The 27292-nt window shown below is 47.2% G+C and overlaps 2 protein-coding genes across 2 annotated transcripts; one reads left to right on the top strand and one right to left on the bottom strand.

Annotated features, from left to right (window-relative positions):
- Positions 1 to 266: 266 nt before the first annotated feature.
- On the top strand, positions 267 to 20018 carry ccnyl1 (cyclin Y-like 1). Its single transcript, XM_036545803.1, has 10 exons — positions 267 to 1429; positions 8282 to 8356; positions 9605 to 9639; positions 11261 to 11361; positions 12185 to 12220; positions 12588 to 12639; positions 13753 to 13872; positions 14686 to 14852; positions 18136 to 18298; positions 19721 to 20018. The coding sequence occupies exons 1-10, from the start codon at positions 1276 to 1278 to the stop codon at positions 19835 to 19837; spliced, it is 1020 nt and encodes a 339-aa protein (XP_036401696.1). The 5' UTR covers positions 267 to 1275; the 3' UTR covers positions 19838 to 20018.
- Positions 20019 to 23846: 3828 nt separating this feature from the next.
- fzd5 (frizzled class receptor 5) lies at positions 23847 to 26835 on the bottom strand. Its single transcript, XM_036545141.1, has 2 exons — positions 26230 to 26835; positions 23847 to 25808 (listed from the first exon to the last, which is right to left on the bottom strand). Exons 1-2 carry the CDS (start codon positions 26265 to 26267, stop codon positions 24080 to 24082), a joined length of 1767 nt encoding a protein of 588 aa, XP_036401034.1. The 5' UTR covers positions 26268 to 26835; the 3' UTR covers positions 23847 to 24079.
- Positions 26836 to 27292: the final 457 nt, after the last annotated feature.

Here is a 27292-nt window from a genome sequence, read left to right as displayed (position 1 = left end):
CCAAATAGCCGAGCCCTATTTCAGTTTGAAGGTGGTGCGAATTGATTGACATTAAATTCACTCAGTAATAAAGCTGTTTGGAAATGTTTCCCAATATGGCGACGAATGAGATGATAGTTATGTGAAAGTAGGCGGGAAGAGAATGAATCAACCGGGTTTAAGTGACATAAATATTTACCAATGGCTGGGCTAGCTTTCTTTTATTTTGATTACAGGTCCAATGGTAGTTGATGGAATTTTAAAATGGGCGGGTCTTGCATTCCTGCCAGGTAGCGGCGTTAGGAACAGATGGCGTTGGTGGCGGGGAGTTGATCGCTGAATTGGCCGGCGGGGTGGAGGGGCTAACGGGGGATCCTCATTACCAGGCTGGGGACTACGGCCGTGCTCCGAAAAGACTCGGACAGGGGGAAGACTCGCCTGTCCCCTGGCTTGGAGGTCTTTTGAACGAAACGAAGGGACAGTTATTTTTACAAGGCCTAAAGCCTCGGGATATAGTTGGTATTTGGTCCTGGCAGTGAACGGGTGACGGGAGCTATTCAACTAGCTAGCTGTGCTACAGAGAATTGGAGATCCCGAATCCTAAATCAGGGATTCTAGTAAGAACTGCACGTTGTTGGGAGCATAGCTAGCTGGATACTAGTATTTATTAACTTTTAAGTGCACCATCAAGACGGCAAGGGACTCGGGTATTCTGTACCAGTATTCTCGCTGGTGACCTGACCTGCCGAGTAGTTTGCAAGCTAGATAATCGTGTTTTTAAGTAATGTAGCTAGCTAATTAGCTAGGCTCTTGAGCTGAAGAATGGATAAATTACCGAATGTGTTATCGTTTCAGGGAGCTTTAGGATGGTCTGCGAATGCCGGGAATGTTTGCTTAGTTGGCCTGTTCTGAATTTCTTGTGAACTACAGATTAATCTTATCTACGAGCACTGATTTATCCTTTGGCAGCCGTCAGATCAGCTCATTTTAAAGTCGCTCGTGAGACGTCTCTAGCACAGCTGACCGTGTTTGCGTGAGCACAACGTCAAATAGGCATGAAACTTTTTAATGTGAGTGATCACTAATTGCTAGCTAAGCTAATATTTGTAGTGTTTGCCATTGCCTCCGTTTTAATACTGAAGTAGCAAGTTGTGCGCTCTAAGTTATGTGATATCAAGATTATAGTTGATGTATGCGTGAAAAGGGGATATTCTCTGCCCAGTTAGCTGCCTAGCTACTTAGAGGACGTGTGCGTACTCCAGGGACTCGTAGTATTGGGGCTGTGTCAAGTCAGGAATGGGAAACACGGTATCATGCTGCGTTTCTCCCGGCGGGAGCCCGAAGATCACCAGGCAACCGGACCGTATAGAAGACTACCAGGTCAACACCGACCTGAGCGAGGACACCGGGCCGTATCTGCAGCACATCAGCGACAGAGAGGTGCCGGACGGTAGGTGCTCAGGACAACGCAAGCTGTTGAGTGAAGGTGGAACGTTTTAGCCTTACAAAGTAAAGAGGCCCCCGAGCCCTAATTTTTAGGCTCTGTTCACGTTCTACATCTCACATGCTGGGTTAGTCTGCAACGCACACAGCTGTAGTCGTGTTGGTGATTAGTTGGAAACATCTTCCGTTATGCTCTACTGTGCACTGACAACATTGGACAACGTTAGTTTGTACCTTATAGCTGTTGGTCCTAACCCAGAACCACACACTGACAACTTCTTCATAAAACAGTGGGTTCATCTATAGTGTGGCCCCCTAAATAACTGGCTAGACAGACAGGACAGTTATGAAAGGGTTGAACTTCAGAACTGGATTTTATTGATTAGCCATGGCCATTCATCAAGCAATGCAGTAGGCTTCACATATAGGATCCATATTAGACATCACAGTGCTTTCCCATGCAGACTGGGGTTTGATGTCAGTGGATATTTACAGCTTTTATGGCTGTTGATTTTGTCGCTGTTATATTTTTTTCTCCCTGGGGTAGACTGGCACAGTCACACACAAAAATAGCTTCATGAAAATGTATGGCTGACTTCGTAATCCAGTTAGCCCTCTGAAGTGCTGCAGGCCTGCGCGCTCAGACCCGGCTGTTGTCAGATGTTGCCGAGACGGCCGCTGCCACCTGGGCACCCTGCACTCTACCTGCCGGGCAGCGGGGGTGTGGAGGCAGCGGAATGGCTGGGCTTCCAGGAATCTCTCGGCTATTCTTGGAATTTGAAGGATTGGATTCAACTGGACAGCTGCATCACAAGCGCACACACAACACACACACACACACATTAAAGCCGGCACACAAACGCGCACGCGTACACTCTTTTCATACACACTGACAGAAGCTGACAGAGTCAAAGGAAACGAATGCGTGCACAAACCAATGCAAAAATCCATAGGAAGACTAAACAGACCTGTGGATCTTTTTGCGTACTATAGAGATGTACACACATGCATGCGGAGTCACGCTAACTTCTTGTTATGTGATACTGTTGTTTGGTTTGTTTTTGAATATGTTAGCACCCCTAGATGGCTGTAGATTTTGGAAAGGGGTGTGCTAAGGGTGATATTGACCTTTCCAACATACAAAGTTTGCACACAGAATATGTGATGAGGTAATCCCAGAACCACTGAGGCATAAGCCACTATCCAGTAGTGAGTTTATAAAGTTTATGTGCCTTGAGTGATTTAACCTGGATGACTTGATTTTTGCAGGAAGACTGCTCGTGTTCAAGACAAAATTATATTGACTTGTCGCCCAAGTTAAGTTTAGGGGGTTTGTATTCCATTTTAACTCCGATAGTGGACCAGGGCGTGGAAGCTGTAAGCAGCCTTTCTTTATTTCTGGGAAACCAAAGGCGTTTCTCTTGTCTGCGCTGTATTTACTTTCCCGTTGGAGCGTTTTATTGCAACATGTCAAGCACTGGAACTCCTGTGGGGCAGGTGAGGGCTGCTTAGATCTTGCCAAATTCAACATTTCACTTTGAGTGATTGCACTCACACCCTGTAATTGCACTGGTTACAAGTGTTTTGCGGGAAGTACCAGGCACACACCTCGTGGATAGTCTTTATAGGGCTGATATATGAACCCTTGATACTTCCAAACAAATGTTTTCTCTGCTTTTTGCTTCAGCTTTCCCTGGGTGTTATCTTTACGTGGGTTATCTCACAGAAAATATCCGGAGGTAGTCTAAAGTGCTTTCACATTTATGGTTTGCAGGGCACTGATGTTTCTAGATCAAGTGTGGCTATCCAAGCTTATCAGTGCTTTATTGGCTTCACTTAATCTGTTGTATGTGTGGGAACGAGTTGAAATGAAATTTGAATTTTAAGACGATGCTGTCCGTTCCTGTTTGTGACGAGGGCCGTGAAGCCATTTGATGGAAAGCATTTGAAAGCACTGAGAAGCAGAAACCTTAATTTAAGGGAAGGATGACACTTCAAGCTGGAACATAATCTGTTTTCACAGCCTGCTCAGTGTAGGTCACCAGAAACAAAAAAAGAACCCTGCTAAATAAGCTCTGACAGTGTTTTTTTTTTACTAGTCATGGGAGTGTTTTATTTGAAACATAAAGAACCTTGAAAGGGATTGTCGGTCAAATAAGACGGCTAGTGCCTGCAGCTCAAACCATTAAATCAGGACTCCAGAGAAAGATGTCTGATGTATTTATGAGTGCAAAGAAAAATTAATGACATCTTTGTTTTACAAGATGTCTTGAGACTTCAGAAAGGAGTACAAAGCCAGGTTTTTGTAGCTGGATTTGTGGCAACTCTATTCTATGATGATGGGATTAAAAACAACCAGAAATGAGGCGCGGGACTCCCTGTATTGTTGCTATTTTGGTAGGGGCTGTGTGTTAACTCTTTGCCTGGCTCAGCTCAGGGTCCTTGGTGCTTCTGCTGCTGTGTCCTTTGGAGGACCATTCCTGCCATAGCCAGGGAAATTACTGACGTCGCATGGTGTTCTATCCAGACTTCTGCACAAGAAAGTAAATAGAAGCAGAACGAGCACAAATGCTGCGCTGTTTCACTTTGCTTTTTAGTGGGAAAAGAGACAGACTTTCTGTCAGATTATAGAGAGCAGCCAGAGGAACCAATTAAGGGAGACGCTGTGTCATACAACGGAATGCCCACAAAGTTATCGGAACACAAACATAAAGTCCGTCGCTTTGTGGGAGGTAATTTGTTTGCACATTTGTTCACTGCTCAATAAGGAAGAGAAGCAACCAATGAACCCATTTTTTTTTTTTTTTTTTTTAATCAATTTTTCTATTCCGGAATGTTCATTTTGTTCTCGTACATGAACTCGGTTGGGGGGGGGCGGGGGGCACGTCAGGACTGGGCGGACAAATGTATCGTATCTGTCATGAATGACGCTACAAGGCTCATTTGTTCTGATAAATGGGCAGTCTGTCAAGTTTCTGCTGTTTGGGAGTCCTCAGTTTCACATATTGGACCCTTTAGACTGCAGACCCGCCCCTTGCCCACTGCCTGATCACCGCAGGTGGTCAGATAACACTGCAGTCTGGGGAAGCAGTCCATTGATTCCCCATGGGGCCGTAGAGCCGCAACAGTGGCAGTTGCCAATAGCATTACTATCAAATTTGACTGGTCTAGCTGTCTTTACCCTTACAAAAGGTCACTTGCATGGCTTATATGGAGCCCTTGGCTATTTATACAGCTGGGTATTTATTGAGGGAGATTGGGTGTAATTGTTGGTAAAGTTTTGCTTGAGGGTTCAACAGGAGCTCCCAACCCAGGATCTGAGCCTGTACTCTACAGAGAGGCAAGTTTAGTGCCTTTATTACAATGGTATGGACATGGATAAAGCCATATTTTTTATTTTATGCCTGCCAGGCCTTACATAAATCATCCATAACATCCAAAAAAATCCATAAAGTTTTATTTCTTATGGTGAACTTAACAAAGAATTGTTACAGCATGCTAAACAAAAAGCTTATACTGTAAATGGGTCACGTCACGGGGGCTGTAACTTAGCAATAGTAGCAATAGTATTAGCGTGGCAGAAGTAAATTACCAAGGCCGATAGTAATAGAACATATAACATGTAATATAACATGTGAACAATATGTTCTTAAGAGTTTAGAAAAAGTTCCCTCAGTCGTGAGTATGGTAAATGTAAATTTGAATCTGCCGTATCTATTTTGGTGGATGATGGACTTAAACTACCCCACAGTTAAACATCACAGTTCAACAACACCCTTTTACTGCTGTATGCAGTATGAGTAAGCCCATTCAAATGAAATGCACTGCGTGAACTTATGGGAAAAGTACATGCACACACGCGCGCACGCACGCCTTTGCCGGGAAAGGGGAAGTCAGTCTGGCACGCTTACCCTCGGTGTGTCAGTAGTAAGGCACTTGTCTGTGCCAGTTCCTGCCTGTGGCTCTCAGGCAGGCCGGAGGTATGCCCACCATCTCAGGCACCATTACCCCCCGACGTAACCTCCACTCCCCCTGATGCAGAGGGCCAGGGGCCGTAGCCTTGGCATGTGCAGGTGGTACCCTGAGAGGAACGCCTGCAGGGGGTGATCCACGGGGCAGAACGCAGGCCGTCAGTCAGGGATGCGCCAGGCTGACTGGGGTTAGGCTGTCTGCTCTGTGCCTGTGTCTGCTTGCTTCTCCCAGCAGCACCTGTAGGAGAGCTCACATGCTGGAGGCCTATGTGTCTCCAAAGTTTTCAATTTCACCTATCTCCGGGCTTAATTTTAACCCCTATCGCACAGTGTATAGAGCCATATGTATACATTTAATTTATTTCATGGACATGTATTCCAAGAGAACTGCAGTAAAATATTTTTTAAGTACAGGCCCCAAATGCTGTTGATAGCTATGGTGTGTCATGCTGAAAAAAGGTCCCTTTGCACCTACTTTAAAAGACAAGCTGAGTCACTTCTTTATGTAAAATGGAAAGCAAACTGGCTGGCATGAGAAGGGCGATGCGGGGTGCATGTTTGCAGACCGCCTGCGTGGGTGGTCTGCGATGGAGCGCCCCGAGCGCGAGTCATTTTCACCTTCACAGCTGCCCACACTGTCATTACTGATATCGGCTTAAGCAAGCCTGGTGTGAGGAGTCGGTCTTACGGCACTGCAGCCAGGACTGCCCGCCCTAGCTCTTATGTTTGCCTTCAGTCACGTGCGTTTGATGTACTTACCGTAGGCTGGGCATTGCTGTAAGATTTGGTTACATGTCCAGTTGATTGAAGGCTATTAGGTGGCAGCTGTAGCAGTGCATAGTGAAAGACTGGTCACAACTCTGGCATCATGCAAGGGGGTAATGTGCATTGGTGTGGACCTTACTCTTCACAGCAGGCTTAAGGTTGGATTCGTGATGACTGCAAGGTGGTTGCCAAGGCAAAAATTGGTGCGCTCCACCCTTGGACACCTGGTAAAAACTTAGTAAGTGTCAGAACATGAAAAGAGAAATGCATGCTGTATTTGAAAGATGAAAATTGCATTGGCATACTGTTATATGTTTTGATCATTGTAAGCTATGATTGTCCTACTTGGACTAAAATTCTGATAATTTGTGGAATAATCTGGTTACATCAGATTAATAATTTTCTTATTAGATACTTAATCACAATTTTTCCAATACCACCAGATGTTTGCAGAAATGATTCCGATAAAGTTCCTTGCACAAGGTACAACAGCAGCTCCCCGCACAGGAGGTGAGCCAGTAACCCTGTGGCTGAGAGTTCATCCCTGTGATTGGCCCGGGCTTCTACGGCCCGTTTTTGGAGCGGGGACTCCTTTCACCCGTCCCCAGAAGGCGTGCCAGCGCATGGCCCAGGGCCACTGCAGTGAAGGCGCTCTCTATTCTCTGCTGGCTCCATACAAAAGGCCTATTGTCCCTGCCGCCTCTGCCCCGGCATGCACCCTGCCACCCACCTGCCATGCCCCCCACCAGACTAGTGCCCTGTGGATTCGCGGGACCCTAGAGGTCCTGTCCCAGCAGCTTCAGCGGGGCCTCCGTCTCCTCCCAATGTTAAATATACTACCATCTTATTAAGGCATACAGAGAAGTGGTTAGACCACTGCAAAACACTGTATCTGGATTTGTGATACAAATCCTACCATACAGACATGCCCCGAAGGGTGCAAGGGTTTGATAAAATCAGTGACGTAATGGTAAAACTCATTCTACACTAAGAACAACAGACACTTGGAAAGGCAGGGTAAACATGCATGGCTGCAGTTCCACAACATTGTCTATATCCAATGTTTTGTATTCTGATTGAGTTGAGGGTGCTATTAGGGCATGATTTGAAGTCGGTGACATTTTATCTGTGGTTCTAGGCAGTAGAATAATGTTGGGCTCAGTAAAAACACTGATTTTGAACCAAAGGCTTCCACACCCTGCTTTCTCCCTCCCCCCGCTATTGAACGGGGTCAGTTGCGGAGACTGGCTGCTCGGTGTGTGCAAGGTCTAGTGCATTACGTGGGGGTTCAGCTGGAATGTTCTCCTCACTGACTGCAGCTAATCTGTCAAGCCACTGAAGTGTGTAGGAAAGAGATGCATGTGTGAGCAGCCTAACCCAGCAAATCCTTTAAGAGGGGAGCCGTGCCTAATGGGATAGTAGTTCCAAACCAGTCATTTTTTCAGTGTAGTTATTTGGCTTGGTGTCCAAGGGGGTTCATTATTGTCTCCTCCATCTTGTAGTGTGCTGGGAATGGCAGCCTGTCCTTCCCTGCTGATCCTTTCAGGGGTTCAGATGTCTTCCTGCACCTGAAGTCCGTTTTGGATGTGAAAACCAAGTCTGTCTCAGACGGTCTGCACACACCGAAATCTCAGCGTCTGAGTTTGATGAGAGACAGATCCTGGAGTGAATTAAATTCCCTCACGACACTGGCCTTATTCCTCTGTCCTTGGATATCCTCTCAAAAGCAGCTGCCGGTCATGAAGTCACTGCAAGCAGCAGTCACTGTCTGCTCTGTTAAGAGAGCTTTAAGGCTCGTGCCGCCTCATCCCACAGAGCAGGTCTGTGGTATAAGGTTAACACGTACTGAATAAATAGCCCATTACATTACAAAGCGGGTTGATAAATGTCTATTAGCCCAGCCAAAAATATTCCCTGGGTTTAACTTGTTAACCTTAAATTGGAATTCAGCATTTAAGTCATCAGTTCATATTATGTTTACCTTGAATAGATACAATTATGTTCTATTGTGTTGGAAGTCGCTCTGGATAAGACCGTCTGCAAAATTAATGTAATGTAATATCGTGTACCCCTTCCAAAGGTGACTCACAGCGGTGACTTATCTGATCTCTTATCTGTTTCAGATTTGGCTCTTGAGTCCAACCCTTCTGACCACGCCCGGGCAAGTACCATCTTCCTCAGCAAGTCTCAGACTGACGGTGAGTGCCTGTGCAGGACTGACTGTAAAACGCAGAGCTGGTCCACTGGATGCATCTTTTGCACACTGGCTGAACTGCGTAGCCACCTGCATTGGATGGGAGCAGTTTTCTGTTTCTGCTGTACTTTCCTTGGGGGATTCTAAACAATCTAGTTTTCTTTGTCCATCAGTTCTTTTAAATTTGTCCCAACATGATGTTAAATGACTTTCAGCGAGGGTGACAAAGCTAGCCATCTTAGATCTCTCTTCTTGACAGCTGTTCCTTGTTCTAATGTTATAGAGCAGCACTGTGGTGGAAATTTGGTCACATGCTAAGTTAAGTGGATGTTTAAGTGTCAAGTGGATGCTTGGACTCCAATTTTACATCTGTATGCTTTCAGTTAAGATTGAGTGTCAAGTACTGAAGGAACTTGAAAACGGCAGGTGTAAATGCTCAAACATTTGTGGTCTGGACACCTACCCCAGTTTGCTGCCAGTTTTGTACTGTCTGCGTCTGTTGCATTTGTGTGACCCAGTCTTGCACAGTTAAGCAGGTCCATGTAAATGTAACCGTGCAAAGCTGCGGTGAGACTGAGGTGGGTGTGCTCAGCTGAGTCTGCTCACAGCCCTTTGTGATGGTAGTGTATCTCATGTTGCTGCTGTTTACAGGGTGAGCCTTATCCGGCCCGTACTGTATGCCCTTGACCATAATCGTGAATAAACACAGAAGCCGGGTGCTAGGCAGTCCCTGATATGTGGAGAGGTCTTGAAGGACACACAGATTTATCACTGACCCCCTCAGTATCAGGTCATTCCTGTAGGCAGTTTGCCCTGGGGGCCTGCCTTTGATTGAGTCACATACAGATCCTACTAAATCACTGTTCCGAGAAGGCTTTAAAGTGAACCGAAAGCGCATTCTAACAAAATGAACTCTGAATAAACCATTCAAGACCAGGACTTTGCTGCATGACCAGAACAGTGTCGCCTGGTTACAGCTGAGTTCTGGTCGCTCACAAGGTATCTGATCTTTTATCTCCTGTCTTGATATCCATCATTTCTTTGAGAAGTTAAATCTGTTAAGGTGAGCAGGGTCAAAAGGTGAGTTAGTCAATAAAATCTGTGACAAGCATAACAGCTGCCCCCACTGTGCTACAGTTCCTTCATGAGGTCTCTAACACATACAACAGCTGCCCCTAGTGTCCTAGAGTTGCCTGTTTCTGCTTGAGATTGCGAAGGTTTTGACTTTGACTCTTTCTTTTTTTCTTTCCAGTACGCGATAAAAGGAAAAGTAATCACATAAACCACGTAAGTAAATGGAGAGTGAGTAGTCATTCTGGGCTTGTCCTAATCTGAAATAAAGGGGATAAATGGTGCAGGGGAATCGGCTAAGCCTTTTAAATGTAACAGGAGAAAAATTCTCTGAATGTAATTGAATTAGTGCAGACGTGGCCCATGTGCTGCCCCCAGCATGACTGGTATTCCTGTCTTTTCTGGGTCAGGAGGACACCCTCCCACCAGAAACCGGAAGGCTCAGAGTCCTCACAGCCTGTAGCCTGCAGACTGTCCCCATGCTGCTCAAATACCCCACATGCACTCATCTGGCTTTCTTCTGAAGCCTGTCTATGTCTGTGCTAATGTCAGCCGTACCTTTGTAAAAATCTATAGGATCAATGCTTAGTCATGTTATTACCCCTGAGGGTTGAACTGTCTCTTGCCTTTCTTTATTCTTTAAAAAAAAAAACATTTGGACGGTAAGTTGAGATGCCCCGCACGTTATTTACAAACAGGTGAGGTTGGAAGGTGTCACTTGAGCTTAGCTCCCAGAATTCTCTCCAGCCCCTGTAGCTGCGCGGTACCCGCAGTCGTAAATCACACGCCTTGAGGAATGTTAACATATATGCAAATATGGTCTGAGGGCAGGTCTGTTTCACAGAAGCGAAGATCTGAGTGGCCAGCCCTTCCCCCACGGGGACCATTAATGTGTAAGAGGAGCTGATGGCTTCAGGTGATGGGACCAAAGCAGTCGGCACCCCTCATGTCTGTCTCTTTACTGACCAGATCAATCGCCTAACAGAGTGTAAACGTCGGCTCATTGCTGGCTAGCCTTAGTTCCATTCACTTCCACCTATTGGTTTTCAGGCTCAAAGCCATACTGTGGCTGAAAGCGATAATTTGAAGATCAAGGGTTCTCAAATTTAGGGTCAGGACCCTGAATCCTGTCAGGAGATGTCTACTCACATTCATGATACATGATGGCATGAAATTGTATGATTCTTTAGTATGTTCAGCTGTTTGTGAAAATGCCTGGTAGAGCAGATTATATTGAGCATGCAAATGATGTTGTCAGCTACTGTGCACTTGGCATAACGCTGAGATATGGGGAGTCAGAGGAAGCCTCAGTTCTGATACAAGGATGCACAGGTATTCTGTTAGCCAGTGTTCTGTGCTCTGCTACAATGGCTGTGCTTAGTTATGTTGAGAACCTAGAGCAATTTTAATTGTTTCTAGTAGTTTACATGTAGTGATAGTTCTAACAGCAGTCATCTTGACAATATACAATTAGTAACATGTATTTCATATTTAGCTACGCCAGGAAATTATTTGTCTTGTTATTGTGCAATTTCCACTTTTTTTTTTAACCAGACATGGCCGGTCCTCAATACTGTGGCTGTGTTACCACTTTAATGCCATACATGAGAAGTGAGAAGTGGATGCATTTTTGTTATTTCTGCAGTTTGATGGAGAATGTCATCAAATGTTTATTGCTCCTGGTGTGCTATTATGCTTCACTGAGCAACAGTATCTGCATTTCTGCAGGGCCTCTCAGTGAACTTTCATTAAAATTTTACTGCAACTTTTTAGTGTTTAGTGGACCTTTTAGTGTCTTCTGACTCCCGCTGATTGACGGTGTCTGTCCTTTTCTCAGGTGTCTCCGGGCCCCCTGTCCAAGAAGTACAGCTCCTGCTCTACTATATTCATAGACGACAGTACGGTCAGCCAGCCCAACCTGAAAAGCACAATCAAATGGTTAGTTCCAGCTACCGCCCGCCATCAGCAGGCTGTTCAGAGACGGCTGCACTGTGGATTTGAGTCAGGAGGGCAGGAGGGGTCATCACCTGAGTGAGGCACTGAGGCGGCAGCATTCAGAATCTGTGCCGGGTGTCTGGTAGCGCTGCAGGCAGCACACCCTTTTAGCACACGTTCCAAAGCCAAGCAACAGTCTTTTATTATTTTCAGCTGTGCAAGGCAATTACCAGCTTATAATTGAAAGCTTGAACTCTGAACATTTTCCAACCTTAATATACTTTCTTTTAATGTTGTTGGCATATTTTGATCTGAACATTCTCATCAGCCATCATTAATGGGGGGGAAATATACCTCATGTTGGACATTAAATCTGCATCAGTACTGATACACGCATGCATTTTGCCATGTGACTGGCATATTACAGCAAGCTGCAGACAATGGATGTTTATCTGTTAGCATAATCAGTGACTACAGTGTTTTGGCCCTATGAGCATTGGCTCCTGAGACTGACATCAGAGGCTTGGTTATGTCCGATCCCCATAGTGCTGTCTGCTGTGGGATGCCATATACACCCACCTTTATAACGGACACATTTAGTCCTGAATACAGCATTAAGCCTAATGGCTACTGTGCAGGTTTCAGGTTGTAGGTATGACACATCTGCTCAACAGTGTAAAAGCTATCTCACCTGTATAGACCTAGTTGGATAGTGCAGGCCATCTAAGAAAACTAATATGTAACGCCTTGCATGCTTAGAAAAATATGCAAAATATAATTTCATGAAAGTTTTCATTAACTGTGTTTCTTCCTCTTTCCCTTTCAGTGTAACACTAGCAATATATTACCACATAAAAAACAGGTAAGTTTAAGTCATGTTACTCCATTTGCTCTTTGTCATATGCATATGCAGTGTTGTTAAATCAAATGTAGTGTGTGGGTGTTCCATTTAGGATCAGGGAGGTGATGTAGATCTATACTGCATGTAGGTGCATTAAATGCATTCCTTCTACGCCTGGAGTAAATGGCAATCATTAACACCTAAGATATTGTGCAGTGAGACTAGCTAAAAGTGAGGAATTGTGGAATTCAAGTGTTCTATGATGAGTTTAATGACAAGTGATCTGTCTGTATGCCTGTGCCTGTACTGAAATGTGTCTGTATGGAGTTTTGTACTGTTGTACTGTAAGATTTGTGTGTGGGGTGGACTAACTGTGGTTCTGCCCCAGGGACTCGGACAGGTCACTGGACATATTCGATGAGAAGATGCACCCCTTATCGGTGAGTGAGGGAGGGGAAGGGAGGGGAAGGGATGGGAGAGTCAGGCTTCAAAGACCCCATAAAGGGCGGAACATTTCTGGATCATCAGTAAATGAACCAGTCAGACTGTTCCAGGAATTAGAAACTTTTGATTGGTTTGTCAGTCAGTGATTGACAGTATGGCAGCTACTCCTCTTGTGGGGGTTCTTTAAATGTTGTATTCATTAGGGTGAAGCCCTGTGTTGGCCAGAAGGTATCACAACACACACGCGCAATCACAAATATGCACATGACTGCACGCACACAGACACTTAACCTTAAATCAGTCACTCTGAGAAAAAGTAATCTTCAAATTTCAGGATAAATCCCTTTGATTCAAAACCTCTTTAAGAGCAGTTTGTAATCCCTCGAAACTGATGGTGGGAAAGAGATTATAGATTCTGTGGTAAACAGCTGCACTCTATCGAAAAGCCAGCTGTAACTAAAAACATTGGTCTGATGTAGTTTCCTCACTGCATAATTCATATCACTTTAAAGGTAGCAGAGCTTTGTTATTCTTCTTTATAACACACTTCCAAGTCCACTGCAGGTGCAGATTTGAATCAGTGTGCAGTGAATCTTATGTTGGTGAGGGGCAACATTCCAAACAAAATTGGAATGCACAAGGTACATGTAGAATGGTTTTGTGCTTTGTTTCATTTAACAGTATTTTATGCAGTTGCATTAAATGTCCACCTGGGTGCAGTGTTGAGCTATCAACCCCTCACTGCATTCCTTATAGGTTTGCTTGTCAGTTTTCCTTAGAGGACAGCAGTATGCATGGCAGCAGATGTGTTTTTATGCTGGAAGGATCAAGCTCAGCAAGCTGCTTCATCCCTTCCCTGTTTCAAAGCTGAGTTGAACGGGTTGGAAATAACATAAATAATGTTTTAATAATAATATAAATAATATAAATGGCACACTGTCAGTGCATTAGGCTGTGTTCTTTTAGCAATAGTGTGAAAGGATTTGAGTGTCTGGTGGACCGGTCTGCCACACAGAGATAGAAGACCTTAATTAAAGTGACCGCTGAGACCGAATGCCACGCATGCGTGTTGTGGAAATGGGACGCGTGACCGTGTGCCTCCTTCACAGAGAGAGCAGGTCCCTGACGACTACTCCCGAATCGACCCCGAGCACAAACTCATCTACCGCTTCGTCCGGACGCTCTTCAGCGCCGCCCAGCTCACAGCGGAGTGCGCCATCGTCACCCTGGTGAGGAAGAGTCAGCCTGTCCATCAGTCGATGTGTCAGTCAGCAGTAGCACATTGCCCCCTGCTGTATCGGACATGGCCTCACTTAGTGCTGTCGGTAGCTGCACTGCCTGGACAGTGTGCTGACGCGCAGATGTATGCAGGTGAACGTCAGACCGTCACATTTGCAGTGTAAGGCCAGTGACTGTCGGTGCGTGTTTAGCGAAATCAGATGTACTGCAGCCTATACTGATAAGTCGGTAAAGAGGAAGAGGGGGTGCTACAGACCTGGGCCATTTTAATACACTCATGCTTCAGCAGAAAGAATAGGGGCTCGGAGCAGAGGGGCCTGGCTCCTAGTAGCACCTGCAGAATGACAGATGAACTGACAGACATACAGGGGAAGGTGGACTGTAGATCCATTCACCACCCTTATGTCTCCCTTAAACATTTGACCCAGTGTTTTATTGTCTTTTCCCCCTGTAAATAAGCATAAAATGTCCTCCTTGTGTAATCGCTTTTTAACTGCATATTTTAAATGCAATTCCATTCATGCATTGAGTCCCAGCTGTTGTGTGACCATTAGTCAGATTTCGCAATGACACTAGAGGGCAGTATAGCACTATCATTTAACTTGATCTGCACATAACCAAGCCAGACTTGCTGCGTTAAAGAGGACATGGAGCAGACTGGAATGAGGTGAATGGAACTGTGAATTGGATGGAAAGAAACTGCCACCAGCCCTGAAGGAGCTGTGTTAGGAAAAGAGGTTGTACTCCTGTGTGTGTTTCCATGCTATATCTTGTTCAAACCCCCCCGCCCCCCCAAAACGTAGGTGTACCTGGAGCGCCTGCTGACCTACGCAGAGATGGACATCTGTCCCTGCAACTGGAAGCGTATCGTGCTAGGAGCCATCCTGCTGGCCTCCAAGGTGTGGGACGACCAGGCGGTGTGGAACGTGGACTACTGCCAGATCCTCAAGGACATCACCGTGGAGGACATGTGAGTGGCCGGCCGGGGCACTGGGCCGGGCCGCTGCGGGCCGCCCGCTCCATCACGCTCACAACGGCTAACAAAACTGTACCATGGTGGCATTTTAACTGAGTTGAGGTGGTGTTCTGCATTCAGGAGTCAGGAGAGATAGATAGAATAGTGTTTGCCAGGGCTCATTGGGTCTTATAAGAACCCCAGACTGTGTCTGCTTTCAACGGCTGAGTCAGGTTATTTTTCAGAAGACTTCGTGGTGACCTTTAATACAGGTGGTTCCGTGCAGGGTTACCTGGACCATCAGTTTCACGATTTAAAACATCTGTAAGAATTCAGACTGTGAGTTCAGACGAGTCAGGTCTGGTTTATTGAAGAGAGTAAATGATGATCACCATGTACAAGAACACCAAGTATTGCAAGGCACGGCAAATACCAGGAACTGTTACAGCGTGTGTGTCTTCATACTTTACAGGACCAATCGTGATGGTTCCCCCACCCCCAGGTCAAGATCAAAGAGACTGATAAATCTAATTCACTCTCACAAAAACAGTGGTTATGCCAGCTCTTAGACCAAATGGTGGCCTGTAGCTTTAGCATCCAGCTGTCATGTAAATGTGCCTTCCTGAGACACCAGGTTCTGCTGTCTATAAACCAATTCAACCTACAAAAACACTAAAATAGATTCAGTGAATCATGTTGTCAGGAAGTGTCATTTCTCTTCACCTTATCCCGAATAAGTATGTCCTGTAGTACAAATGCATCAAGGTGTATCTCGTGCAGTTAGGGTTAAAATAACCAATGCCATTTTTCCCAGAAATGTCCTAAATCTGGAAAGGATATCATAGGCTGTGGGTGTAACGTTGTCTTTCATTGCTGTTGGAGATACATGAGAATTCAGACGCCTCCTTTCAGATACGAACGCATACTGCCTACAGTGCTGTGCTGTCCTCCCAGAACTGCAGACTGTAATGGCCTGCCTGCCCGTATCTGTGCTGATTTCATTAAGAATGTCTCTGTGGAACGAGACAATGCAGGTGCTCTCATCACGATCAAGGGCTCGGGGGATCCATCAAGTGTCCGGGAGCGCGGGGACTTCATGAAAGGAATCCAGGCTGAGTGCGTGTGTGATGCGGAGCATGTATCCAAGCGCCCGCCCGTACCGAGGCCGTCTGAAAGGAGTGGAGGGGCTGTTATTACACTACTCCTCTCCACTCTCTCCAGCCTGTGCCTGCAGTGTATCAGGGACAAGTGTGTGTGTGTGTATGTGTGTGTGTGTGTATGTGTGTGTGTGTGTATGTGTGTGTGTGTGTATGTGTGTGTGTGAGTTTGTGTGTGTGTGTGTGTGTGTGTGTGTGTGTGTGTGCGCGTGTGCGTGTGCGTGTGCGTTTTTCTGCTCTCTATCAGTGTTACTCAGTCCCTGGTCCACGGAGCAGCGCTGGTCTGTGGGAGGTTGCTGATCAGTCCCTCATTGCCCTTTCTCAAGCATTTGCTTAGCTAGCAAAGAAGCTGGTGTTAGCTAGCCATGTGGTCATTTTACTGGCAAACGTATTCAAATGTGGCTTCCCGATTATGTTTAACAAACAGCCTCACAGACAGCGGCTGCGCTGGTTGTCAGGGTAATGCAAGTGCGCACAGGCTGCTTACAATAATAGGAGACAAAGTTCAGGCGAATCAGAATGCGTGGTGTTTCTTGGCTAGTTAGTTGGCCAGCTGGCTAACTTTATGTCCCTTTCCAAACAACCTCTTCAGTTGCGCGGTTAAGTGAAGGATGAGATTTCAGGGGCCAGTAATAGTGTACATGACAAAACAGTGATTCTATACCATTTATCTTGCATTGAACATGGCTTTATTTCTACTGAGGACAAATTTCAACCTAACTGCTGTGTGTACTCTGTCAAACTACTTTGAGTAAGGATAGTATGAAAACCAAACAATGCTGAAGGAAAAGTTGCCGGATATGAGAGCGAGGTCCCAATGAACTTTGCAGGAAAGCAACCCTGCTGTGACAGACAAGTGTCTGAATCGAGATTTCAGTGAGTACACAAAGGTTTAACTATCTTTACCTGGTGTGAGTACAGTCAGTTGCTAACTACTGTATGGTTGCATTTTTGACCATTAGTTAAATATCTTTTTGTAGACCACAGAGCATGCAGGTGTAAATGTTTTTTTTTTATTTACCTGCTGTCAATATATCAGGGGTTTGGCCACTACTTTAGTTAAGTAAGTGATGAATATTTTAGATTTTACTGAACTGTAACACTGCAGTGATAAGCTTCTTGGAATTGTATTTGCATAAGCAGTACTTGGCCTATCTGAATAACCTGTCATTATATGAAAATAGATCAAATACATGGAAGGTGGTTAAAAATTTGCTGGCTGGGAGTTCACAGGGAGAGAAAGGGAGAGACAGAGCCAGAGCCAGAGAGACGAGGGAGAGGGGCTGACAGAGCGGTTGATAGGGAATACATGTGCAAGGGGGTAAGTATTTTTGTTGTATGCCGGGGCAGTACAGCACCGGTCCCTGCTATGAAAAAGGTTGAGAAATGCTGCTCGACATCACAGGCCTGCAGGTTTATTTTCTCTCCCTTTATTGAAGCCCTCTTTGCGAGGCACGCCTGGCCCGGCTCGAGTGCTCTCAAAGCTCCCGGATAATGGCCCCGGCTCCCGGCCACTCCATTAGTTGCCCCTAGCGACCAGCTGGATCCCCCAACCCCCCCACCCCTTACCGACCCACCACATGCTGTAAACATTCAGGGCGCCATCGCTGTAGCAACTGGCTCCAGGCGCTCTGTTGGGATTAAGGGGGTGCGGCAGGTATCTGCCACAGAGCCCGCACCCTGGTGCAGTGACATCACTACTGATGCCAGCTGCTCAGTGGGCTGGGCGTGAGTGGGGTGATTTGGGTGGCAGTGGGGTGTAGTGGTTTTTGTAGTGGACTTGCAACCGTGAGGTTGCTGGTTTAAATCCCCCATGGGACACTGGTACACTGTTCTGTATTATAGATGTGAGTATTGTAGGCATAACTGCAGTGGTCCCCTCACTGCTCTTGTTTCCTTCATGTCGTAATGGTGAGGACATGCTAGTTTGTGCTTTGTGCTTGACTTTAGGACTCCCTCTGGTTAGGAGCATCTACTGGATGTTAAATATATAAATATAACATTAATTGTACTCGCATGTGGTATGTAGCTCTGCATAAGAGCATCTGCTAGTTTATGAAAAGAGTTTTAAACTGTTGCATCAGTAGCTGCACGAGTCTTGTTTATTCCTTTCCCGAAGTGACATGATCTTTCTCCCCCAGGAATGAGATGGAGAGACACTTCCTGGAGCTGCTGCAGTTCAACATCAACGTCCCGGCCAGCGTCTACGCCAAGTATTACTTTGACCTGCGCTCCCTGGCTGATGACAACAACCTGAGCTTCCCGCTGGAGCCGCTGAGCAAGGAGCGCGCCCAGAAACTCGAGGTGAAGAGAGGAGGGGGGGCAGCCATGCACAGACACCAAAGGGGAGCAGGGCAGGAGGAGCAGCAGTACAGACACTGAAGGAAACAGGGCAGGGGAGCAACAGTACAGACACTGAAGGAGAACAGGGCAGGAGGAGCAGTACAGACACTGAAGGAGAACAGGGCAGGAGGAGCAGTACCGACACTGAAGGAGAACAGGGCAGGAGGAGCAGTACAGACACTGAAGGAGAACAGGGCAGGAGGAGCAGTACAGACACTGAAGGAGAACAGGGCAGAGAGCATCAGTACACACACTGAAGGAGAACAGGGCAGGAGGAGCAGTACCGACACTGAAGGAGAACAAGGCAGGAGGAGCAGTACAGACACTGAAGGAGAACAGGGCAGGAGGAGCAGTACAGACACTGAAGGAGAACAGGGCAGGAGGAGCAGTACCGACACTGAAGGAGAACAAGGCAGGAGGAGCAGTACACACACTGAAGGAGAACAAGGCAGGAGGAGCAGTACACACACTGAAGGAGAACAGGGCAGGAGGAGCAGTACCGACACTGAAGAGATGTGAGTCAGGCTGTGAAGAGGCTGCTGGTGCAACTAACCACTGATATTAACTTTCCCACGCCACCCAAGCAAATATTTCACTGCTCAGATTGAACCCAGCTACTTTCACTGCCTACCTTTCTGTCTTTTCGTATTCAAGGGCATGTTCACATATACGTTTTTAGGTTGCATTCAGTGTTACTTTCCAATTCAAATGCAGCATCAGGGTATCATTGCCTTTGAATGGATTGGTGGGCAGAAAATACAAGCACGGATAAATTTGGTCTCAGCCGGTGTCCGTGACAAATCTTCCTTATATGCAATTTATATCTTAGCATAGCGCACAACCTCTGTAATGTCAGCCCAGAATGCAAAAGGCAAACAGGAGGAAAGTAGTCCAGGAAGAGCTAGAGGGGAAAGTCAGTTGTTACAATAACTGACCATCATGTATCATGTAATTGAGTGACATAATGCAGCCTGCAACCCATAATTATCTGTTACAAGCCTTTTTCGACTGTATTAAGTGCTCTTGACAGAGGAAAGGAATGGAGCAAAGTAGATCCTGCCTAATTTCTTCTCATGCCTCATGAGAACATGTGCACTTGGTTCTTATTGCAGGCAAAAAGAGGGAGCAAAGCAGATTGCTCAGCTACCACTTAGAAGTGGATGCTGGGTGTGCACATATACGATAGAGCCAGACAGCAAGAGCAGTAGATGTTCCATTTTGAAACAAATCTGAACACGATTCTACTGTGACTTTCTGGAATAAAGCCAACCCAAAGGTCAGGTCTCCGTGTTGATGAGAGAGCACTGAAGTGGTTGGGTGTGGCTGTGTGCTGCACTGACTGTCTCCCCCCCCCCCCATATGTCCTGTCTGTCCTGTGTCCAGGCCATCTCCAGACTGTGTGAAGACAAGTATAAGGATCTGAGCAAGGCGGCCATCCGACGCTCCTTCAGCGCCGACAACCTGGTGGGCATCCGGCGCTCGCAGGCCGTGATCTCCTAGGGGCTAAGGACCGCAGGACCCTCCCGCTACACTGACTCTCTGACCTCTGACCCCTGACCCCACCAGGAGCGCAAGATGGTGCGCTCCCTCGGCCCGCCGCTACACCACACCATTCCGCCGGCAGCAGACCCCCCGACATCTCCCCCCGATGTGGTGCAAAGGAAACTAACTACTTAGAGAGACTGAGACAGAGTTGTTTTTTTGATTTTGTTTTTTTTTTTTTTTTTTTTTTTTGGAGTTCTTTTTGCTTACTATGTAGGCTACTAGCTGTGAACTTTGTCAGTTTTTAATTGAAATCATTTGCAGATGGAGTATTTTAAATAAACACTAACCATGTAACAAAAGGGTGGTTTTCACGCTGGATTATTGTGGCGGCCTCTGCTTCTGCTTCGTTCAGAGCCGCACATCCCGTTCCAAACCGCTAACCTCGCTTGCCTCTGCCTCGGCCCACTGTGGACGCACACTGGACAGTTAGAGCTCTCCTTCACGACTGTTTAGCCAAAAAGGTCTATCAGTCTGCAGAGCCACATTGTGAATTGCTTTTCAGCAGAAAGCACACTGATCAGCTCTCCTCCACAATGGTGTGTAGGGGTGAGTTACACCGTTCTGCTTCGATAAGGTATGCCTTACCTGCAGAGGACTGACAGCACATCGTGGGCCGAGCCAGAGGAGACGCCACACGATATGAAATTTCCAGGGGACCCTCAATATTTCAGAACACTTTCAACCCCATAACCCCTTGCTGATCTGAGATCAGCGAGAAGATATGAGCACTGATCGAATATGGAAGGCTGGGGAGTAGTGAGTCCGCAGTAAGCTGCTGTTATGCAGCAGGGTTTGGCAGATCCAGTCTTTCTGGGATGTTGGGGACCAGTTTTTCCCTTCATCTCCCACCTTTAGAACATGATGGTAACCTTTTCTGTTCCTCAAGAGCCAGGTAGGTTCTGCAGAGCTGGACCTAAGGAGCCATATCATGTGTGGAGTAGTTACTCTAAGTAACAATTGTGCAGTTACATTACACCAAGGCATCTTCAGAAGAATGTAGAAAATATTGTTTGTATCTGTTGCTGATCCCACAAGTGTGGCATTGGATGCTTAAAAGCACTGCTACACAGCCGCTGTTTCTATGAGGTTAAAGGGCAATCCAACCTTTCTGCTTGCACTTTTATCCATATTCTACCTAATTAAATGTGAGGGGACTTGGAAGACACACCCAGAAGCATGTCTGATACTCTAGGATTATGGCTGCTGCTGTGATGTAGAGGAATTGGTGGTTAAGAGGCCACATGTTAGTTCTTTGTTCCTTTAGTTTATAATGGCCCTATTATATTGATTAGACAGTTAATTACGTAGCTACTGTAAATAAAGTAATAGGATAAAGCTTGGAGAGTTGACACACAAAACAAGGTCATACAAAGGTCATACATAGCCCTTCCAGGAACAGTTTGGCACCCATGGAATACTCGAAAAGGACAAACGAGTGTCAAAAACAGGCTCTCATTTACAGATGCACCCACAGTTTTATTCTCTACCAGAGTTAGAGAAACAAAAAACAAGTCAAAGGAAATTACAGTCTCATAAATATCTAAAGTCTCAATCTTTTTAAAATCTCACAATCAACAGTTTCTTTTTAAAAAATAGAGTACATACAAGGCTGCAGTCCAGACTATGTCAGATCATCATACAAGATTTACATCTGAGTGAGAGAAACACACATACACGCACATGAGACTCAACACTCACTCTGCTTAGTTTCTGGTAACAACTGTTTCATAAATAAGACTTAAAACCCATTCATAACCATTTTTTACACTGGTGTTCAAAGAAGTAGTTATGAAAAAAATTATTGTGCACTACTGAGAACAGTTACACAGACAATCTCAGGAAAGCAGTCACAAAGAGCAAGAAGAGACCACTCAAGCTGGACAAGGTCATGGTACCAGTGAAAGCTGGAACCAGTACCCGCACCACATGGTACCACCTGAACCAGATCTTGACTGACTCCACCCGGCAATACTGTCATCCTACTGAGTTTGCACCCCCTTAGCACGGCAAACCTAACAAGTGGATTCCACAGTAATCAATACCTCATTAACGCTTCCAAAAGGGACTTTGTCACTCAACGCACAAATTTTCCTAAACCTACAACACAGGCATTTGAATTTGGTTCCTGTTGGAGAGGCAATGGAGCTAGCCAAAAGAAAACAGAAGACAACTGAGAAGAAGACTTCCTCAGTCAGACTTGAAGTTATGTACAGACCACTCCTAAAATATTTAAGTCTATTACATATCAAATCAAGTGAATCTTTTTTTGTTAAAACCACAATTTAGTGTTGCATTTCATCTTTTGCTCCAAATAGACCTTTTAGCTTTCGATACCCAGTCTGGAATAAAACTATAGTAAGAGAAATGAGAGCAGATAATGGAGAACACTGTAATTAATATCAATTATAACACCAAATTTAATAGCAATTTGCTTAAGAGGAGCCCATTTAAAGCATTGACAATTCAAACCCATGTGAAAAGCGGGGTGGGGTTGCGATTGTAACCAGCAGCCACAAGAGGGCAGAATGCTCCATGAGAAATCGCCATGGTTTCATGATCAGAGCTGGTGGATTGAGCCCTTGCTAAGTGCAGTGACACTGACAGCCAGGTCACTGACCGTGGGTCAGCTACATTTGGACACTCCACATCTGCTGTCATCAGGTGTAGAGAGAGATCTAATGGAAGCTGGTAGCAAAGAGCAGCTATTCAGGTACTGTGCAGTCTAGGGACTTATTGGGTAACACCTAAAAATATGCCAAATAAAGCCTTGTTTTCACTTGGCTATTTCAGAAATAAATTCACATTATGACTGGCACCATTGCAAAAGATTCACCCTTTCTTTTTTTTAAGTTACAGCATGTCATTTCATTTTTTGTGGGCATTACTTTTAAAGCTGTGTTTCAATTCAGGAGATTGTGCTGCTGTAAATCCATGATTTTCCCTTGTTTTTGCTTGCTCACTCTCTCTCCCTCTCTCTCTCTCACACACACACACACACACACACAAAAGAATGTTTGTGGCATTATACCTGTTAGGGAATAGTCCCGGAGAAAAATCCATCCATCTCTCGGGTCCAAAGGTCCCATGGCAAGATCAACAAGTTGACAAAGCGTCTCCACCTGTTAGATCAGCCCAATGACAGCAAGCTGCGACTCCACACTTCCTGGTGTCTTTCAAACACACATCCTCCATTCGTGCTGCAATGCATTGTGGGACAGAACATTTATCAACACCATCACCTGGCCCACTGCTAGGTCTTCCACAACTGCAGAAGCACAAACTGGGAGTATAAAATGTTCAGCCTTTACCCTGAACTCACACACACACACACACACACACACACACACAAACACACATTCATACACGCAACCTTTCCTGTGTCATCCTGTACATCAGACAATAACTCACTGGACATGGCAAGCAGAAAAAAAACTTCAAATAAAATTACACTTATTGTCACAGATCACATTAAACCTCTAAAATGCTGTTTTTGGTCTACCCGGTGCATCGCAGTCGTGACTGAGTACCACAGGGGAGACAGCTGAACACAGACTCAGTGGCTGTAGATAGAGGGTGGATGGGACTTGAGGGAGTCTCTGGCTGCCAAACCTTAAGGCTCACACCCCCACCACAGCACGACCCTGTGGTACAAGCTCTCTCTGGACCCTCTCGGGCCTCAGTATATAAGCACATAAATACTGAACCTCCACTCCCTGGGTTCAGAGACTGTTTAAGAGTGTGCTTAATGTCATACCTTAGTCCCAAGTGTGTAGTCACTGAGGTATTGGCTTTTTAAGCACGTTCCCTCTCACCTGACGAGCAGTCCCTTCTTTACTCTAGAAGCTACCCTTAAAGTAAGCGATACACCAAAGCAGCGACACTTAAGTACCACAGTAAACAAGAACTCACAGCCATATTCTCTTTTAAGTAATTCACAACAATTTGTTGTCATCTCTCTCCCCCAGTGAATTTGTCTCAATATTCGATCGCCCAAATATTTGTCTCTGTGGATCTGTATGTGGGCGTGGGGGACAAGGTCGGGCGAAGAAAGTGATATTTACAGCCTGGGTAATAAATTAGTCACGTGACCTCCACGCCCATGTCCGCCCCTCCCTCCAGTCAGAGAGACGCTGGTGAAGTCACAGTCACATGGTCTGCCTTCCCACCCGCCCCGGAGTACGTGTGACGGAGGGGGGCTCACACGTGCGATGGGGGTGCGGGTTTGTGGTAAGACCCGGACCCCACCGTCCCGGCGCGGGCAGTGAGAGCGGCGCCGGCCTCGCCGTAGACGGAGGCGCCCGCTGGCTTGCGGCCTCGACACGGTGGGCAGCAGCGGCTGGCGAACTTGCGCCAGGACTCCAGTGTCTTGCCCGACCAGATCCAGACACCAGAGGTGATGCCCACCACCAGGCACATGAAGTACTTCAGCATGAAGACGGCGTAATCGGGCCCCAGGCGCTGGCGCTCGGTGGGGCAGGAGCAGCCCAGCGCCCGTTCCCAGCCGGGCCGGTAGTGCTGCTCGTACACCAGGCAGGCCACCACCACGGTGGCGGGCACCGTGTACAGCACGGTGAAGAGCCCGATGCGGATCATCAGCTTCTCGAGCTTGTCCGTCTTGGTGCCGCCCTGCTTGATGACGCTGCGGATGCGGAAGAGGGAGACGAAGCCCGCCAGCAGGAAGAGGGAGCCGGTAAAGAGGTAGACCACCAGCGGCGCCAGCACAAAGCCCCGCAGGTTCTCCAGGCTCTGGTTGCCCACGTAGCAGATGCCCGCCACGGGGTCGCCGTCCACGGCGCTGAGGGCGAGCACCGCCACCGACTTGACGCTGGGCACCAGCCAGGCGGCCAGGTGGAAGTACTGCGAGTAGCCGGCGATGGCCTCGTTGCCCCACTTCATGCCGGCCGCCAGGAACCAGGTGAAGGAGAGCACCACCCACCAGATGGAGCTGGCCATGCCGAAGAAGTAGACCAGCAGGAAGACCAGCGTGCAGAGGGCGGGGCCGGTGGTGTCGTACAGCACGTGCCGGCGGTCGGCACCGCACGCCACCCGCTCGTGGCCCGCCGCCAGCCGCACGATGTAGCCCAGCGAGACGAAGAGGTAGCAGGCGGCCAGGAAGATGATGGGCCGCTCCGGGTATCGGAAGCGCTCCATGTCGATGAGGAAGGTGGCCACGGTGGTGAGGGTGGAGACGAAGCAGAGCACCGACCACAGGCCCACCCAGAAGGTGGTGAAGGCGCGCTCGTCCGGGGAGAAGTAAGGCTGGTGGCAGGGCAGGGCGCAGTTGGGCAAGGGGCCCGTGCGCACACGGTTGTACAGCGGGTGCGACGGCTCCTGGACCGGCACCAGGGGGTCGCGGCAGCGGCACTCACGGTCGCAGCCCGGCGGGGCGGGCGGCCGGTGGCGGGGCGGACCCTTGGGGGTGGGCTTCTGGAAGAGCGGGGAGAGGGTGGTGGTCTCGCTGGTGTTCTGGTCCATGCACAGGTTCTCGGTGTTGCCCAGCATGGGCAGGCGCTCGCAGCTCATGCGCTCCGGCCACTCGAACCCATACTGGCTCATGAGCGGGGAGCAGCCCCTCTTGGCCCGCTCGCACACCGAGCGGCAGGGCGGCAGCGGCTTCTTGTAGTCGGGCAGGCAGATGGGGGTGTACATGCTGCAGAGGAAAAACAGCAGGTCCGGCGAGCAGCGGATGCGGACCAGCGGCCAGAACTGGTGCACCTCCAGCCCCACCTCCTCCTGCGTGTCGTGGTTGAACTGGTTGGGCATGTAGGTGAGGTTGTAGCCGATGCCCTTGCACATGGGCACGGTGATGGGCTCGCACACGATATCCTTGGAGGCGGCCAGCGCGAGCCGCGGGAGGCGCGAGAGGAGCAGCACCATCAGCCAACGGACGACGCCGCTGAGCGGGGGATTCACCGGGCTGGCCATGCTGCAGGAAGGTGAAGACGCGGGAGATTTACGGCAAAAATATAAAAAGGTAAATACCACAGAAATGACAAACCAAGAGTTTTTCCCTTTCCTTTAAATTATTACTGCGCTTTGGAAAGATAAAATCCCACGAGGAAAGCGTAATAGTTCCAACAGCATGTCCAGAGCCTTCAGGTCAATAAATCTGAGGCAAGGTTCATTCCTAACCGAGCGCGCATATTTACTGCAACAGAAAGAGTTGCAACCGCTCATAAAAACACGGTCATTCTGAAGGCAGCCATGGTCCGAAAATGTATATCACCATGAAAAAAAAATATTTGAGTTTCCTTCAGGACTAATGTACCTCTTTCGTGCCGTAAACGAAATGGGCTACTGCAGAATGCTACAACTTTGTCGGCGTGTCAGAAAAGCACGAACATTACCTGATTCTTTCGGGTTTGAAGTATAAGTCATTCACCATTCTTTAAAATACACAAGATGAAGCTTCATTTCCTTCTCTGTGGCTCAGTCCTGGTCCAACGAGCGCAACAACTCCAACTTTTTTCAAACAATTTCCCTTCCCTCGCCTTTTATATTCCACATGACAGGTGAAGTCGCTTCTGGTTAGCCAATGGAGAAAAAGATTTCACTGTCTCTGGCAGAGCAATTAAATCCCCCCAAAAGTACGTTAAAGTGTAATAAATGTTGCGTGTTTCTTCTTCAGGAATCGTTTCTTTTAAACGGACCCATGCGGTTCGCCTAAAGTCCGTGAGATCAATCAAAGTCCATTCTCAGCGAAGGCGCCGTGATGGAAAGTGGGAAAGTGTGCTCGCACATCGACTTGTAGAAGAAAACAGATTTCAGGTGGCACAAGACATCCTCTTCTTCCTTTCTTTCACCAAAAAAATGAATAATCCAGCGGGAGTTGCTCAGTTCTGTATTCCTCGAGAACCACTTTACTTGAACAGTTTCATCGGTATATATTTTTTTTTCCACTTGATTGTTTAACTCGATACAAGTTGTTTTAGCTCACGCTGCCGGTTGGATGTGGCTCAGTCTCCGGAATACAAGCAAAACTCTGCTCCGCTCCAACGAAGTAGAATAAACCCCACCCGCTACAAGACGGGCAACACGCCCACCTCGTTCCAGTCCCGGCCCCCTCCAATTCAGCGCTATTGACCGAAGCTCGTTGAGATAAGAATGCCCTGCCTACACGCGCTCCTACACCGCGCCCTCGCCAATGGGAGCCGGAGCTGTATAAAAGCTACCCACAGTTTATTTGCCGGTTACCCCGGTGCCAGGGAGCTAGGAAACAGGTGTCTTCGGGAGAAATCAATGTAACACTCCTCAGATGCAACCCTGACGCTCCGCACTCCCCGCGAAAGTAGCTCAACACCTTGCTGTATCTGAACCAAATCGCCATAAAGAAGTCGTATCTCTATGCCTTTAGGAGGCGCGTCGCACAAGCAGCAATTTTATCTGGGCGTGGGTAAGGGGCTCAGCATA

The sequence above is a fragment of the Megalops cyprinoides genome, chromosome 14 (genome assembly GCF_013368585.1).
Source record: "Megalops cyprinoides isolate fMegCyp1 chromosome 14, fMegCyp1.pri, whole genome shotgun sequence".
NCBI lineage: Eukaryota > Metazoa > Chordata > Actinopteri > Elopiformes > Megalopidae > Megalops > Megalops cyprinoides.
This window is presented reverse-complemented; position numbering and strand designations above follow the sequence as displayed.